Genomic DNA, 16,405 nt, shown 5'->3' on the forward strand with positions numbered 1-16,405 from the left:
AATGTTTTGTAGGAAAGCTGGTCATTGAGAATTGAGGCTTCTGGACCACAAGGGCAGATAGAGCTAGGCCAGCCTCTCTGAGAGTGTCAGAGGGACATCCTTACCTGTGTGGCCTGGATTGGGCCAGGAAGCAGAAGGCCAGCCTATTCTCCCCATCTCTGCCCTATAAGTGTGAGAGGGGGTTGTTGTATCCCATGTGCTGACTTCCAGTGTAACCCACCAAAGTTGCTCAACACCTTTCCCAGGTTCCTCCTCTTGGGAAACTCTTGGAAGTACACTGCTGATCCAGCTGGACAGAACCTTCTCTTTGGAGAAGATGCTTTGTTAGGTTGGACTGTGGTGGTGGAGGTGGAGGAGGAGGAGGAGGAGGAGGAGGAGGAGGAAAATGCTGCCAAGTCACAGCTGGCTTATGGTGACCCCTCAGGGTTTCAATGCAAGAGATACTCAGTTTGTCATCTCCTGCCTTCATGTCACAACTCTTGGTATTCCTTGGAGGTGTCTCACCCAAATACCCCCCAAGATTAATCCTGCTTAGCTTCTGAGATATGACAAGATCAGGCTGGCAGGTAGATGCAGAGCTTGGCTTGCGGAGGTTCCCTGTGGCCCCCCAGAGCCTCATGCTTTGCATTGATGGCTCACACAGGGCTAAAGCCACACAGATAAAAGACTTAGCAGCCATATTTAGAAAGCTCAGCTGCTCCCCTGTAATCCCTCTTGCCTGTGATTGCTTGCAGTCTTCCAGGCATGGATTGAAAATGGATTTCAAGGCTGATCTTGAAATGAGCCTCAGCATAAATATTGACTCCCGACTTTCACCCAGTAAGCTCCATCCCTCTCCTAGGCTAACACCTTTTTGCTCTGATAGGACTCCTGTAGCTTAAACCTGTATCACAGAAAGAGAAAATCCAGCTCGGGCAGTTGGTGCAATTGCTGGGAAAGATTCACCAGTTGAATTTACTCCTATGGGGGGAGCGATTACTATCTTGACTGTCCAGTGTCGTGCAGTGGTTAACAGCTGGACAAGGATCTGGGAGACCCGCATTCAAATCCCTGATCTGCCCTGAAGCTCCTTGGGTATGCCACACTCTCACACCATTGTCTACCTCACAGGATTGTTGTGCAAATACGATGAGGAAGAGAGAATCGGGTATGCTGATTCAGCATCTCCAGGCATCTCCAGTTAAAAGGACCAGGTAGTAGGAGGTGTGAAAGACCTTTGCCTGAGATCCTGGGAAGCTACTGCTAGGTTGAGTCTGCACTTTGCTTTTTATCCTCTCCCTGCCTGAATAAACCCCTCCCCTCTGCACTGTATTCAATTTCCATTTTGATTTTGGCCGCTTTAAATTTTCCCTCTGCAACATCCATGATTGATTTGCGGTGACCCTACCTTTCCCCCGTGATATCCAGGAGCACATATAAGTAACTAGAGTTGAAGAACCGGCTTTTAAAGCCCCCAGTATAAGTACAGATGTCCTGCGTTTTCCCGGATTAACTTTTTTCCCCACGCCTTCAAAGCTGACCTAGTGAAGTAGTCTGTCCCATATTGACCAGGGCGTCAGTTCAAAGACTTCCAAGACTTATTTTTGCCCTCATTTTGGGCTTTGTTTTTAAGTGACTGTGCTCCAGAAGCCCACACTTCTGCCAGCAGAGATTTGCCTCTTGGATTTATTTTTCTCTGTGAGGCAGCTGCCACCTCCCCTGCCCCTCATTCAGGAAAAGAAAGAAAGAACCTCATGCTGCTCGTTCAGGAAAAGAAAAACAAGCAGCTTCCTGGCCACCATTCCCCCCCCCCACTCTGAGCTTCCCCAATCAAGTGCAGAACCCGTTCTGTTTCAATTAAAGGGACAGGAAGGAGGAAGACACAGGTTTAAATTGATCTGAATTCAGCAGGATCGACAACAGAAAAAACAAAGTAAGTGCAGAATCAGCCCTAGTCTGAGTAGGCATTACTGACTATGAGGGAACAATAGGCAGATTCAGTATAAAGCAGCCTCATGTGTGTTGCCCAAATCAGACCCTTTGTCCAGTCTGTCATGAGAACATTGTCCCCTTACAAATGAAGAAACCCAGAGCAGCCAATGCAGGAGTCCATGGGACCTTGAAGCCTGTGTCTACAGAGCTCCTAATTTAGTGAGGAAAGGGAGAAAGGAGATATTTCACCAACAGTAAATTGATTATTTTAACAAAAATTCAGACTAGAAAATGAATCGTATTCCAAAAGGAGCGTGCAGTTTTATCATGGAAACCAAGAAAATTCAGTCATTTTGCACCAATCGGACGTAACTGTATTACTTTAAACAAAACACTCAATTCGACATTTGAATCCAGTGGCACCTCTTAAGATCTTTAAGACCAATAAAGTTTAATTCTTTCATGTGCCTGCACACTTCATTCAATACCCAATTAAAGTCACTGTTTGTCCTATTTATGTTGTTCCCACTTGGCTAGTCCAATGAAAAGCTAAGCCAAGACAAGAAGATATTTTGGAATGGAAAGGGAGAAAGTGAGAGTGGTACAGAGACAGTGTGCTGTCAGTGGAACCGAATACCTGCAAACAGAGGAGGGAGAACACAGAGAAGGGGTTGGGCTAGGAATGCATGGAGCAGGGGTAGTCAAACTGCGGTCCTCCAGATGTCCATGGACTACATTCCCATGAGCCCCTGCCAGCAAATGCTGTCAGGGGCTCATGGGAATTGTAGTCCATGGACATCTGGGGGGGGGGCACAGTTTGACTACCCCTGGCAGGGAGAGTGAACTCCGGGAAGGGAAACAGTGAAGCATACTATACCTGTCTTCATGCAGAGAGTCTAGTGATTTCAGCATTCATAAGGGTGAAAGAAGAGCCTCTTGTGGCGCAGGGTGGTAAGGCAGCAGAAATGCTGTCAGAAACTGTCTGCCCATGAGGCTGGGAGTTCGATCCCAGCAACCGGCTCAAGGTCGACTCAGCCTTCCATCCTTCCGAGGTCGGTAAAATGAGTACCCAGCTTGCTGGGGGGTAAACGGTAACGACTGGGGAAGGCACTGGCAAACCACCCCATATTGAGTCTGCCATGAAAACGCTAGAGGGCGTCACCCCAAAGGTCAGACATGACTCGGTGCTTGCACAGGGGATACCTTTACCTTTAAGAGTGAAAGAAGGTGGAGGGCGACTTGTGATTTCAACTTTTGGAAGCAGGCCTGGAACCAGAACTAGCTACAAAGATTGAGGACTGGTGAATTCTTGTGCACAGGAATTTACTTGAGTGCCAGGGAGGAAAACCTGGTGTGATTCGATGAAGAACTAGGGTCTGCTTGAGTGTTGGATTGAAATTTTGGAGAATGGTTCCCCATTGGTGGACTTGGCTGTGTTCTGTGCAAACTTAGCGTGTTGGATCCAACTGGTTCATGTTCAGAGAATCCAGACTGTGACAGTATAGTGCAATCTTCCTATACAGGAAAAGTTCCAGAGAAGAGGTACCTTAAGAGGTTTCTGACAAAGGGTGGATGATTTGACAAGGTAACTTCCTTAACACAGATATGAGCAAATGGTGATTCCTGGATTTTTGGTTGTACCATCCAGGAGCTGTGTTTGTAAAAGGAAACACAAGAGCTGAGTTTATTATTCTGAAACAGGTTGTGGTTTATGATCCCAAAGAGATGAGCAACTCTGGAGTTCAAAAGAAGCTTTGATCAGTGCTTTCTGGTGCTTCCAGGATGCTGGACTATTCCCTGCTGGGAGTGCCTCTTATCAGTTCCTTGCTTTGATCTAAGAGTCTTTCTTTAATATGAAAAGAGGTGCATTTTCCCATCATATCTTGCATCCTTGAGACCAAATGTTTTGGGGGTATTCTGATTCCATGTGCCTGGTGCTTTCAAATCAGATTTGAGGAAGGTGCTTACCCATGCCTCTGTTTAAGCCAAAGGGTCCTTTCTGGGGTGCACATCACTGGTTTTCTTGGGAACCGGAGTAAAAAATAACCCCAATTTCACCTGATGTAGAGGTGTGGAGGGAAACCCTGTTCCCAAGGAGCTGCTGCTCTGAAGGAAGCAGGACCAGAGCAAAACACCAAAATAAAGGAAGAATCTTGTGGTTCCTAAAAGTCTACAGATTTATGGAATGAGAAACTTGGCTGGGCTGAAAACTGTTTCCTTCTTTGAGTTTAAACGCCAGAGCAGTAGCTTCTACAGCAGCCTTTTTCAGCCCTTAGACTGTGGAGGAGCCCCTGAAATATCTTTCAGGCTTCAAGGAATCCCAGAACTGGGCTGGAAGTGTGACCAAGTCGATTGAGGCTGGGGAGCTCTCACAGAGCCCCAGGGCTGCAGGGAACCCTGGATGGGAATCCCTGCTCTGCACTCGACAGGTATTTCAGACTTTTGTTCCTTGTGGCACACCAGCATTTCACTCATACCTATGGTTCTGGGACTGCTGGATTTGAGGCTTCCCCACGTGCAGTTCGGAGCTGCATTAATTTAAACATTGCAGGCAGCCCTGTCCAAACTCATTTTTCTTCTCTTTCTTTGCCTTTCCTTTCTCTCTCTCTCTCTCTCTCTCTCTCTCTCTTTCTGTTTCAGATTATGCTTGGCCTTTGCCTAAACAATTATGTCCCATCTGGATTTCCCTAGATGTGCTCTTCTCCACTGCCTCTATCATGCATCTCTGCGCCATCTCCCTCGACCGCTATGTCGCAATCCGTAACCCCATTGAGCACAGCCGGTTTAATTCCCGCACCAAGGCGATTATGAAAATTGCTGCCGTTTGGACCATCTCCATAGGTAAGCCGTACTTACTTTCGCATCGGCTGTCATTTTCAGGGCTTCTGTTTAAAAGGAAAAAAGAAGAAAGATTCCTTGAACTTCAATTGACTTTGGTGCCAATGACGAGTGGTTATTGTTGCTGGGAAACTGAAGGCCTTTCTTTTTCATTGCTCAGAAAGTTGTTAAACATAATAATTCATCCTCGACCACCGTTCATAATGCTCACATGGCCATTATCCCATTTGTCTTTGATTTGCCCTGATGAAGGACTTTATGGGCTGAAGCTGGCCAAATCAGAGCCAATGGGATAATGACCATTTGAGTAGCACACATTGGCTGTCAGTACAGTCCTTGAACCCCCTTTTGAACCTTGCTGAGAATTTTGCCCTCCCTTCCGGCAATTGTTTTTATTCCCCCACCTTTTTCTGACAAAGTGGTTCTTGGCCTCTCTTTACTGCCTGATCCTACAGCCTGTAATTCTACTAGAAGAAGAAGAAGAGTTGGTTCTTATATGCCGCTTTTCCCTACTCAAAGGAGGCTCAAAGCGGCTTACAGTCGCCTTCCCTTTCCTCTCCCCACAACAGACACCCTGTGGGGTGGGTGAGGCTGAGAGAGCCCTGATATCACTGCCCGGTCAGAACAGTTTTATCAGTGCCGTGGCAAGTCCAAGGTCACCCAGCTGGCTGCATGTGGGGGAGCGCAGAATCGAACCTGGCATGCCAGATTAGAAGTCCGCACTCCTAACCACTACACCAAGCTGGCTCTCACCAAGCTACTACTCACAGTGCCAAGGGATGTGGAACTCTTTTTGCTTGTTGGCTTATTGAAACTTTTTTTTTCTTCCTCCCTTCCGCCAAACTTGATTATCAGGGCAAATTATAAATGTTCCAGCATGATGATTTTTAAAAAGCAATGAAATTAAAATCAATGCAGGTTGAAGGAGCAGCAGCAAACAATATAAAATGTAAGTCGGGAAATATTCATTGTAGCTATTTGGGTTTTCTAAAATCCGTTTAAAGGTTTACAAGGACCATGTGAAAGAGTAACAGGAACTGTAAAGACAAGTGCAAACTCATTTCATTGCCAGCCACCAAAACATAAGGGAGAGCAAGACAGAGTGAGCAAGTGTGGCAGATTGAGTGGAGTTTTGGATCTTGCCTGGGGAGAGCTACATGAAGCTGCCTTCTCCTGAATCAGCCCCTTGGTGCATCAGTCAGTATTGTATATGCTCAGACTGACAGCAGCTCTCCCGGGTTTCAGCCTGCGGTCTTTCACATCACTTCCTATCTGAGCCTTGAAACTGGAGCTCCCCGAGATTGAACCTGGGACCTTCCGTATGGCAAGAAGATGCTCTGCCATTGAACCATGGCCCTTAGCCAAGGAGCTCACTGAAAGACCTTGGGTTAATCACTATTTCCCAGCCTGCCAGTAGTGACAGTGATGGCCAGTACCATAGGTCCATCCTTGTCTGCTAGCCATGGTGACTAAAGCCATGGTGAATTTTAGTGCTAGAAGGCAACCTCTGGAAAGGCCTTGGCTTCTCTGCCTCGTTTGGCACCCCAAGGAAGCTGGTGGATCACTGTGTGGAACACAGCCAGCATGGCGTGGGGGTTAAGACTGGCAGCCTCTAATCTGGAGAACCAGGTTTGATTCCCCATTCCTCCACATGCAGCCAGCTGGGTGATCTTGGGCTAGTCACAGTTCTCTTAGAGCTCTCTCAACCCCACCTACCTCACAGCTCTTGTGTAGAGATGCTGGACTAGGTAGACCACAGGTGTTATCCCTCAAGGCACTTCTTGCATACTTATGTGTTTTACAGGACTGGTGGGAGGAAGAGAGTACTACCTAGATGCTACCTCAAATTACCGTACAGAAGAGTAAAACTACATCAGAAATGGCACCAAGTTAATAAGTCTAGGGAGAGAGTATCTGGGGTACAACCCTATGAAAGGCCTCCTTGCTAGACAAAGTGTTGGTCCCATCGTAAACCAGAGATCTGTAACTGGAACCTTTTTTTTAACCCAGATTATAGATTTGCTGTTTTGAGATTTAAATCTTTTGAGAGCCAGCTTGGTGTAGTGGTTAGGAGTGTGGATTTCTAATCTGGCAAGCCAGGTTTGTTTCCCCGCTCCCCACATGCAGCCAGCTGGGTGTTCTTGAGCTCGCCACAGCACTGATAAAGCTGTTCTGACCGAGCAGGAATATCAGGGCTCTCTCAGCCTCACCTCCCTCACAGGGTATCTGTTGTGGGGAGAGGAAAGGGAAGGCGATTGGAAGCCGCTTTGAGACTCCTTCGGGGAGAGAAAAGTGGTATATAACCAACTCTTCTTTTGGTACTAATTAAAGAGACATTACAAAATGAAACAGAAATCACTTATCCCTTCTTGTGTCTATAGACACACACTGTCTTACAAGCACTACAAGAGTTGGAAGGCCCAGTGGTAGGACATATTGAGAAGAGGGTTGTCCCCAAGAGCAGTATTTTCTCTCCCCACCAAAAAAAAAAAACAACTATAATTGAGTTGAGGATTAGTCGTTCCCTCCTACTTTAACAAGAGGAGCCCAGATGGAAAGAATTAATTCTGCTCTTTCTACTTTTACCACAGTTCCTGCCTCAGTCCCAATTCTGAGAACACAGAGCTTTTTTTGTATATGGATGGTTTGCTCATCCTTGCCCTCTGTGTTGCCCCCACAGGTTTTAGCCTAAGAAAGCTTATGAGTGCAGTTATTTTATCTGTTGGAGGTCTCATTCCTCCCCCTGTTCAGCGCATGCCTTGGAAACTGTCCTCCCTCCATCTCATTTGGAATTGGTTGCTAAGTTATTTTACATGCTGGCCCCAGAGTGCACTTGTGTCTTGTACTTCACTCAGAAGCTTGCAAACATACAGTGACCCAAGCAGCTGGCGGAGGTGCCAGGGAAAGGGCCCCAAATGCTTGAAGAGCACAGCCACAGCTGCAGAAGCATTAGCACTCTCCCCTGGCTTTGCAGCTGGAATCGCTAAGGAGCCACTTTTTAGAATAGCATGTGGGATGGAAGGCATCTTTGAAAGGGTCCCAAATTATAGCAAATACGACAAAATATGCATTTTTGTTTAATTGTTTAAATTTTGCTACTTGCTTAGGTTTTCTTGGTGCAGACCTCCTGATCTTGTTTTGCAGAGGTTTGCAGGTAGAGATTATCAGCTCACCTACTTTGTTGGTCTGTAAGGTGCCACTGGACTCAAACTTTGCCCTGTTGGCAGTTGCTGTTTGTCTGTGCTTGAGCGGAGCAGTATTTGCACCCCGGACCGACAATAAAAGCAAAACGTGAAGGAGAATAATTGGGCTGCTGGTTTTTGGGCACACAAATAAGGAGGCAAAGATTTGGCTTCAAGATGGTTGGTCTTTTTTTCATTGGGGTTATGGAGCCCCCTAGTGGATCAAGTCATGACAGCCTTTCAAAATAGTTCTGTTAGTGACAAGATCTGTAATAATTCAGATCCCTTCCAATAAAATCTCCTACTCTGTTGAAGATTGTTGAGGAGGTTCCTAAGTAACCTTTTCCTGTTTTTGTTTATCTTTGAAATCTCAAGATGGGAGACCTAGGCCTTCTAAAGCAGGGGTAGTCAACCTGCGGTCCTCCAGATGTTCATGGACTTCTGGAGGACCACAGGTTGACTACCCCTGTTCTAAGGTATGGGTGAAAGTGGGAGGTAACCTTCTGCTCAAAAGGTATTATAGAGATGATGATCAGGACAGCAGTATATGAGTGAGTGGGAAGGGTCACTGTAAAATAAAGTTGTTCTCAACCTTTTTTTTGCTTTCTCTCTTCCCTCCTGCAATGGTTTGTCTAGGGATCTCGCTGCCCATCCCAGTAATCGGCTTGCAAGATGATTCTCGGGTGTTCGTGAACGGAAGCTGCGTCCTGAATGACGAGAACTTTGTCCTCATTGGCTCCTTTGTCGCCTTCTTCATCCCTCTCATTATTATGGTCTTTGCTTACTGCCTGACCATTCAGGTCCTGCAGAAGCAGGCCTCAGTCTTCATGTACGGGGAGGCCCCCAAGCAGAGGCGGAGCAGCATGAACTGCCTCAAGAAAGAGAACAACACGGAGAACCTCTCCATGCTGCAGAACCACGAGGCCGCCTCCCACTTAAACTCTCCTGTGAACAAAGAAGCCGTGCTTTTCCGGAAGGGCACCATGCAGTCCATCAACAACGAGCGGAGAGCCTCCAAGGTCTTGGGCATCGTCTTCTTTTTGTTCCTCATTATGTGGTGCCCGTTCTTCATCACTAACATTATGTCCGTTCTCTGCAAAGAAGCTTGCGATGAAGCTCTTCTTGGGGAGCTCCTGGATGTCTTTGTTTGGGTGGGTTACATCTGCTCTGGGGTCAACCCCCTGGTATACACACTTTTCAACAAAATCTACCGCAGGGCATTCTCTAACTACATCCGCTGCCGCTATACCAGCAGCAAAAAGTCCATCCAGAGGCACAATCAGTGCCCCAACGTCTCTTCGGCAGCTTTGTATGGGAAAGACCTTAATTTAAACAGTTACCGCAATGGCAATGAACTGAACAGCCTGGAGCTGGACGAGATGGAGGACGCTCTGGAAATGCACGTGGGGACCTCTGAGCTTTCGATAAATAGCTGCAGTGGAGAAAAGACCAGTAGCGTGTAAGGGGGACAGGAGTAGCTCTACTACTCTGGATTTTGCTGTGGCCAGTGGGCGACTGCCCTATGTGTAAAGAAATGAACAAACAGAAAACTCTGTGTATCGGTCCGAGAACAATGTAAATAATGCATTCTGAACAAAGCCTTTTTTTAATTTAAAACTTCATCTTTGTAGCTCATTGCTTTCCAGCGTTCTTAACCAGGATCTGTATTTGCTGTTGGGAAAGGAGCAGAGTCACAAGGGACTCTGCAGGAACAGTGAGTAGCAGATCCAAAACGGGATCTCTTATTTTGCTTTTAAAATGTTGAGCTTTTAATTTAAATTCTCTGGTGCATGAACAAAATGCTCACTATTTATCTCAGGTGGTCCTTTTTTGAAGTCCTTAATGGTCCGTCGTGAGTAGTTGCATATCAAATAAAAGGGGGTTACGGGCTTGGTCAGTTCAATATTTCTTACTCCGACATTGATTGTAAATACTGGATCAGGGCAGTTTGGCTATCCTCGTGATGCTCGGTCTGTTGGCTACATTTGACTTGGTCGATCACGAGTTGTTGGCCCACCGCCTCGCTGGGGCCAAAATTCGAGGGACAGCCCTTCAGTGGCTGTGCTCCTTTCTCCAGAACCGGTTACAGAGAATGGTGGTAGGAGATGAATTATCGCACCCTTATCGACTTGGGGTCCCACAGGGAGCGGTCCTTTCCCCCACATTGTTTAATATCTTTATGCTCCACCTGGCACAGCTGACCTGGAGTTATGGGCTGGGTTGTCACCAATATGCAGATGACACCCAGCTCTATCTCCTCATGGGTGGTCACCCGGACTCCCCCCAGATACATTTGCCAGTTGTTTGGAAGCTGTGACTGGATGGTTAGAGCAAAGTCACCTGAAACTCAGCCCCTTCAAGACGGAGGTCCTGCAGCTGGGCAAGAAGACAGAAGGACAGGAAGCATGCCTGCCTACCTTAGCTGGGGTTCAGCTTAATATCTCGGCCTCAGAAAGGAACTTGGATGTGGTTCTGGATTCCTTCTTATCTAGGGGGGCTCAGGTCACAGGGATAGGTCATACAATGGTTTTTCACCTGCACCAGGCAAAGCTACTAGCGTCCTACCTGTCCCCGGACTGCTTGGCCACCAATCTACGGTCACCTGTAGATTGGATTTCTGTAACTCACTCTATGTAGGCCGGCCCTTGTCCTTGATCCGGAAACTCCAAATGGTACAGAATGAAGCTACTAGAGTCCTCACTAAGACACCTTGGAGGGCCCATATCCAGCCTGTGCTGAGACAGCTGCATTGGTTGCCAGCTCTGGCCCAGATAAGGTTCAAGGTTTTGGTTTTGACCTTTAAGGTCGTGAGTGGCTTGGGCCCAACCTTGTCTCCTTGTGCTCCCTGCAGAACTCTTCACTCTGTGGGTGCTAATCTGTTGGAGATTCCTCGGCCTAAGGAAGTATGCCTGGCCTCGACTAGGGACAGGGCTTTCTCGGCCCTGGCCCCGACCTGGTGGGATGAGCTCCTGGGAGAGCTGAGGGCCCTGACAGGGACTGTGAAACGGAGCTCTTCCACCAGGCCTTGGGTTGAGGCCAGAGCCAAGGTCAATGTGATCCCTCTCCAGGCTGGGCATTTATGTCCTTGCACCCCCCAACCCCTAGGTTAGTCTGCTCAGGAGTTAGAGGGATTTCTGCCGTCAATCTTGGAGAGTTTCTTGGGGGTATTCTTAATTATGGAATTTTTATTATTGTAAGCTGCTATGAGACCCTGGAGAGTGGCGGGATAAAAATCCAACAATAAATAAATGAAAACATGAATCTTTCTGTGGTATGAGTCACAAAAGAAAATACTTTAACCAGCCACGATTCAAGAAAAACGACAAGTCCATGTCGGTGGGGCTGACTGGGGGCTTTCATTGAAGGGGAAAGTATCAACAGAACTAAAAGTGAGTGGAAGCATTTGGGATGCAGAGGAGAGAACTCCATTTCTAAGGACTGTTAAGGAGAAAGACGTGTTCAGAGTTGTTTCCTGATGAGTTTGTATCCACTGTCTACCTCCCCAATGAGGATTGGTCTGTAGAAGCCATTTGGAGGCATGGCAAAGAGAGAGCTGGGGACAGGGGGTGCAATTAACTTGCATTTCCGACTTCGTATAACTAGCCCTTGCCCAAAGGGCAGATGTGCAGGCTGGGGGGAAATTTTCAGGACTGTTTCTGATGAGGCAGACAAGTGTAGTGAAAGGAAGCACAGGTCTGGGAGTGAGAGCACAGCTGAGGGGGGATCAGTCCCAGAGGAACTCTGTGTGCTAGCTTTAGATGTCCAGGATAAAGAAGTACCATTTGCAAGTATCTTGTACAGCAAAGCTGGTGCCAGGGAGCAGAGACCTGTGCCTCCAGGAGGCCTACACAGAAGCAAACTTTCAACAGCTCCTGGGTCACTGCTTGTTGCCATTCTGACACAGGGAAGAGGAGCAGATGTTGATGGATGATTTAAATCGTTAATCAATCATGCCAACATTTATAGATTTGCAACTCTGGAAAATTATTTCATTTTGGGTGGCTGGATTATCATTAATGTAAGAACATAAGAGAGGCCATTGGGATCAGGCCCATCCAGTGCAATACTCTGTGTCACACATTGGCCATAATCCAGGGAGCATCAGGAGGTCCCTCAGTGGGGCCAGAACTCCAAGAGCCCTCCCACTATTGCCCCCTAAGCACCAAGAGTACAGAGAACTACTGCTGCAGACATAGCTTTCCATCTATAGGTTGTGGCTAATAGCCACTCATACATGTTAAACCGTTTTCCCAGAAGTGCAGAAAGTCATCTAAAACAGGGGTAGTCAACCTGTGGTCCTCCAGATGTTCATGGACTACAATTCCCATGAGCCCCTGCCAGCATTTGCTGGCAGGGGCTCATGGGAATTGTAGTCCATGAACATCTGGAGGACCACAGGTTGACTACCCCTGATCTAAAATGTGTCACTTGGAAGACTTCCAAAGGAAGCAGCTGCTTTGAAGGAGTTTCTCCTTCCTGTTTTGTTTTTTTTTAATTCAGGTATGTTGTGTTGTTGTAAACATCTGGAGGAAGCTTTGCATTGTCCGCCTCTGTTTCTTCACCTATCATTCTAGTGGGAGGAGTCTTTCAAAAGGCAGAGCTAACTGGGCTGGAAATACGAGGGTAGCAGAAGTGATTTATCGTCTGAACTTGGACTTAAATGGGTGGAGCTGAGAGTAGTGGCTGTGTATGTTTGCAAAAAAAAAAAATTCGTGAAATGTAGTGACTTTACTCAGGGAAGTCAAGAGGGTCAATTTTGCCTTTATTCGCTCTGATCCAAGAAGCTTTTGCGGGCAAAAGAGCAACCAGAACTACAGCCTCTGATATTAATAGAAGTGTATTGATTCAAGGCAAGTGCATGAAAACATAGAATTTGGTATAGATTGCAGGGTTTGCTGTTCTGAGAATCTGAGTGTTTTGTTTTTTTTAAGAGAGCAAGTTTCTAGTCCCTAGTCTATGACAACAGAATCGGGAGCATGTTGGTGACTGCAAGAGGTCTGAGGGAGGTTTCCCAGGGGTCTGACCTTCAGTGTTCTTCAAAGCACCTTGACCCTTTGCATGACAAGTAGGAGCTGAATAAATTGTGTAAAATAAATATGTGGACATTGGCATAATATGTATGGGCCATATCATTTATATTACCTATGTGCCAATTTTTTTAGGACCATCATCAGCTGTTCTCAAATAATGGAATTTCAGTCAAAATGCTTTGACCTTTCAGAAACCGCATTTGGGCCCATGTTAAGTGAAGGATTCACAGATGGTTTGGGTTTTACCAATAATCTACATTGCTCCTCTTGTATTACTGTTAACATAAAACCAGATGCCAGTTCTCTGGTGTCTGTTCCTTCATTGCTCCGTTGTTACTGGTTCTTTCTTTTTAATGCTTTCTTCAATCTCCCAGGGGATCTTTCCTTTCTCTTCCTGTTAACTATATTGCAAGGGCTATCACACCGGAGTGACTCAAAGGAAGGCTTTGCAGGTAGGTAGTCCTCAGTGAAGGTATCCAAATTAATTGTGGGGAAAGGGCATGATTGTGGCAGTGGTTAAAGGTTAAAGGCCAAGGTGGTATATTCTCTTTTAGCTTTGGTGTTCGGGGTTAGACAGCTATTAACTAGGAATGTTTGAACACGCACAGTGCCGCGCATATCATGTGTGCCGGTTGTGAACAGGAAGTCCATTTTTCGATCTACTGTTTGTCTTTTCCTTTGAATAATTCCTGTGTGTTTGGTGGCTTTCTGGACCACATTCCATCATACCAGAGCAGAACAGCACAGCTGGCTTTTCACATGGGCACATTCTCTCAGAGCCCACTTGATCATCGTAGAGAAACACAGTAAGCTAGCTAGTCAAACATGTTGGATGTGAAAGTGGCAGCATCCCTGCTATTAACCAGCTTGCCAGGTCAGCAAATGCCATCTTGGTATTCTTATGTTTCTGGAGCCATAGAAAGACAAACATAATCATTAATGGTTTTAAAAAACTTTAATGCAAAGAGGAACTAAAACCTCTTGTACAGCAACCTCTAGAGTCTAGAGCAGGGGTAGTCAAACCGCGGCCCTCCAGATGTCCATGGACTACAATTCCCAGGAGCCCCTGCCAGCGAATGCTGGCAGGGGCTCCTGGGAATTGTAGTCCATGGACATCTGGAGGGCCGCAGTTTGACTACCCCTGCTCTAGAATCTAGACTAAGCCTTTTTTTCTAGAATAAACTGAGATCACGTCATCTTAAGACATGTCCTCAAATGAACAATTCTTCAGCAATTTCTATATAAGGGAATGTCTCTCAGGTATAAAATCTAACTTAGGTTATCCCTTATGGCAGGGGTAGTCAACCTGTGGTCCTCCAGATGTTCATGGACTACAATTCCCATGAGCCCCTGCCACGAACATCTGGAGGACCACAGGTTGACTACTCCTGTTATAAGCCCTGTGGAATTGTCCAGTGTTCTGCAGGACCATGGGGGAGTTGGGGAGGGAAAGGGTGAGGAGAGGTAGGCCTGGTAAATTACGTTCTAATTAATTCTGGTTGACCTCAGCCTGGTGGAAGAACTCCATCATGCATGCCCTGTGGAACTTGGAAAGTTCTATCAGGGCTCTGATGTTCTCAGGCAGCTCATTTCACCTGGCAAGAAGCATGTGGTCTACCATGTCAAACACTGTGTGATTAAGCAGCACCAGCTGCGCTAACCTGCCTGTCCAGCTGCTGCTGGAGATCATCCATCTATCTCCCGACACTAATTAACCATTATATATCATTCCTCCTACCTTCTGCACTTATCCACGCATCTAGCACTCCCTGTCTCCCAACAAGACATTCCATATCTTTAACTAACAAATCCCCCTAGTCCAACCATATATGCTAGTTTAAATAAATAAGGCCCAGTTTGGAGGGCTTGGGGTAGCAGCATAGGTGAGGGGATGGACAGTGGCCTTCCTGTCTTGGTGGGGAAGAGGCATGTAGGCCTGAAGTCCCTGGGCTTGGTTGGATTGTTTTCCCCAGCTGCAGCTGCATCCCGCGTCTCAGCTTCCCATAACACGTGGCGGTTTGGAGTGATGCCGAGAGTCTGGGTGTTCTGAGCAGTCTTGTTGCCCGTGAATTCAAGTCTAACCCTGGCTGATAAGCATCTTTAGGTTAAAAGGTAAAGGTAAAGGTATCCCCTGTGCAAGCACCGAGTCATGTCTGACCCTTGGGGTGACGCCCTCCAGCGTTTTCATGGCAGACTCAATACGGGGTGGTTTGCCAGTGCCTTCCCCAGTCATTACCGTTTACCCCCCAGCAAGCTGGGTACTCATTTTACCGACCTTGGAAGGATGGAAGGCTGAGTCAACCTTGAGCCGGCTGCTGGGATTGAACTCCCAACCTCATGGACAGACAGCTTCAGACAGCATTTCTGCTGCTTACCACTCTGCGCCACAAGAGGCTCTCCTCATCTTTAGGTAGGGCCTTCAATAAGGCCCCAACAAAGACAATCCAGTGCCTGGTAACAACCCGTCAACAGGCCACTCAGAGCAGAGCGAGCTGTGATGCCTTCAAGGGATGGGTAGGTTCATACGAGAGAAGATGAACTTTCAGATCCCTGATAGAAGCTACAACCAGAACTATGAACAGGCCCCTGAAACAAATCCAATTTCACTGTAACAATCTGGCTGTCTTCTAAATCTTAGGACACACACATGTACCAGTAGGGAACCAATTTAATTTTCTGGCCCCTTATTCCAGTCCCTGCCTTCTCAGGTGCACCCAAGCTGGATTTCCTGTGTTATCCATCCTAAACACTGCAACTTCCTTCTAAGATCATTGACTTCAGTGGGTTCGGAAGGGTGCAGTTCAGTTTAGGATCACACTGCAAGTGCACACTGGCCTTGGCTGCTGCAGTCCCTAAGTATTATTTTGGCTGGAAGTTTTAAAGAACTCCTGTCAGCATGCCAGTCACAACATTCATTCTCGAAGGCACTGGAAACCCAGAGTGAGAAAAAAATCCAAGTCATTCCAGCCGGCAATAAACAACTAGTGCTGCCTAGCTGTTAACCCATCAAATATTTTTGTATTCTTTCTGTTCTATTAGGCAAATTAAAGGTTGTGTATGTCTCATTCCTATGCATTGAGTTGTTAAATTTGAGCTCTTGTGATAGCTAGAGAAGTAAACACATCAATAAGATAAATGTTGCGGTCCTGACCTAGAGCCAGGTGTCTCATTAAGAGACCTGAGGAAGTGAATTTGCTTGGGCAGATGAATTGCAAAACAACACAACAGAGAAGTAAATAAAGCTTGACGTTCTGAACCCTTCTCAAGGACCCTGCAATAATTAGACAAGCACCGGATTAAAAGGCAACTTCTTATTCAGTCTAAGTTAGTGGAATTGCACCATTCCCATCTTAAACACTGTTAGATATTACCCTCACCTCTTGTTTAATTAGAATCAGTTCATTTTCCTTGCAGTACAGATGCCCAGATGTGTCTCTTAGATGT

General features: G+C 46.6%; 1 protein-coding gene across 10 annotated transcripts in view; it reads left to right on the forward strand.

The window, feature by feature from the left end:
* The window catches only part of HTR2C (5-hydroxytryptamine receptor 2C), a 220,955-nt gene extending 208,750 nt beyond the window's left edge, over window positions 1-12,205 (forward strand). For 8 of the 10 annotated variants that reach the window (XM_077308341.1, XM_077308340.1, XM_077308337.1 and 5 more), the window contains 2 exons: window positions 4,552-4,752; window positions 8,568-12,205. In XM_077308341.1, the coding sequence (XP_077164456.1) occupies window positions 4,552-4,752; window positions 8,568-9,394 (1,028 nt within the window). In that variant the 3' untranslated portion in view covers window positions 9,395-12,205. The remainder of the gene's footprint in view (window positions 1-4,551; window positions 4,753-8,567) is intronic. The other 2 variants (XM_077308345.1, XM_077308346.1) reach the window with 2 other exon arrangements.
* The last annotated feature ends 4,200 nt before the right edge of the window (window positions 12,206-16,405 follow it).

This window comes from Paroedura picta, chromosome 13 (assembly GCF_049243985.1).
Source record: "Paroedura picta isolate Pp20150507F chromosome 13, Ppicta_v3.0, whole genome shotgun sequence".
Classification (NCBI taxonomy): domain Eukaryota; kingdom Metazoa; phylum Chordata; class Lepidosauria; order Squamata; family Gekkonidae; genus Paroedura; species Paroedura picta.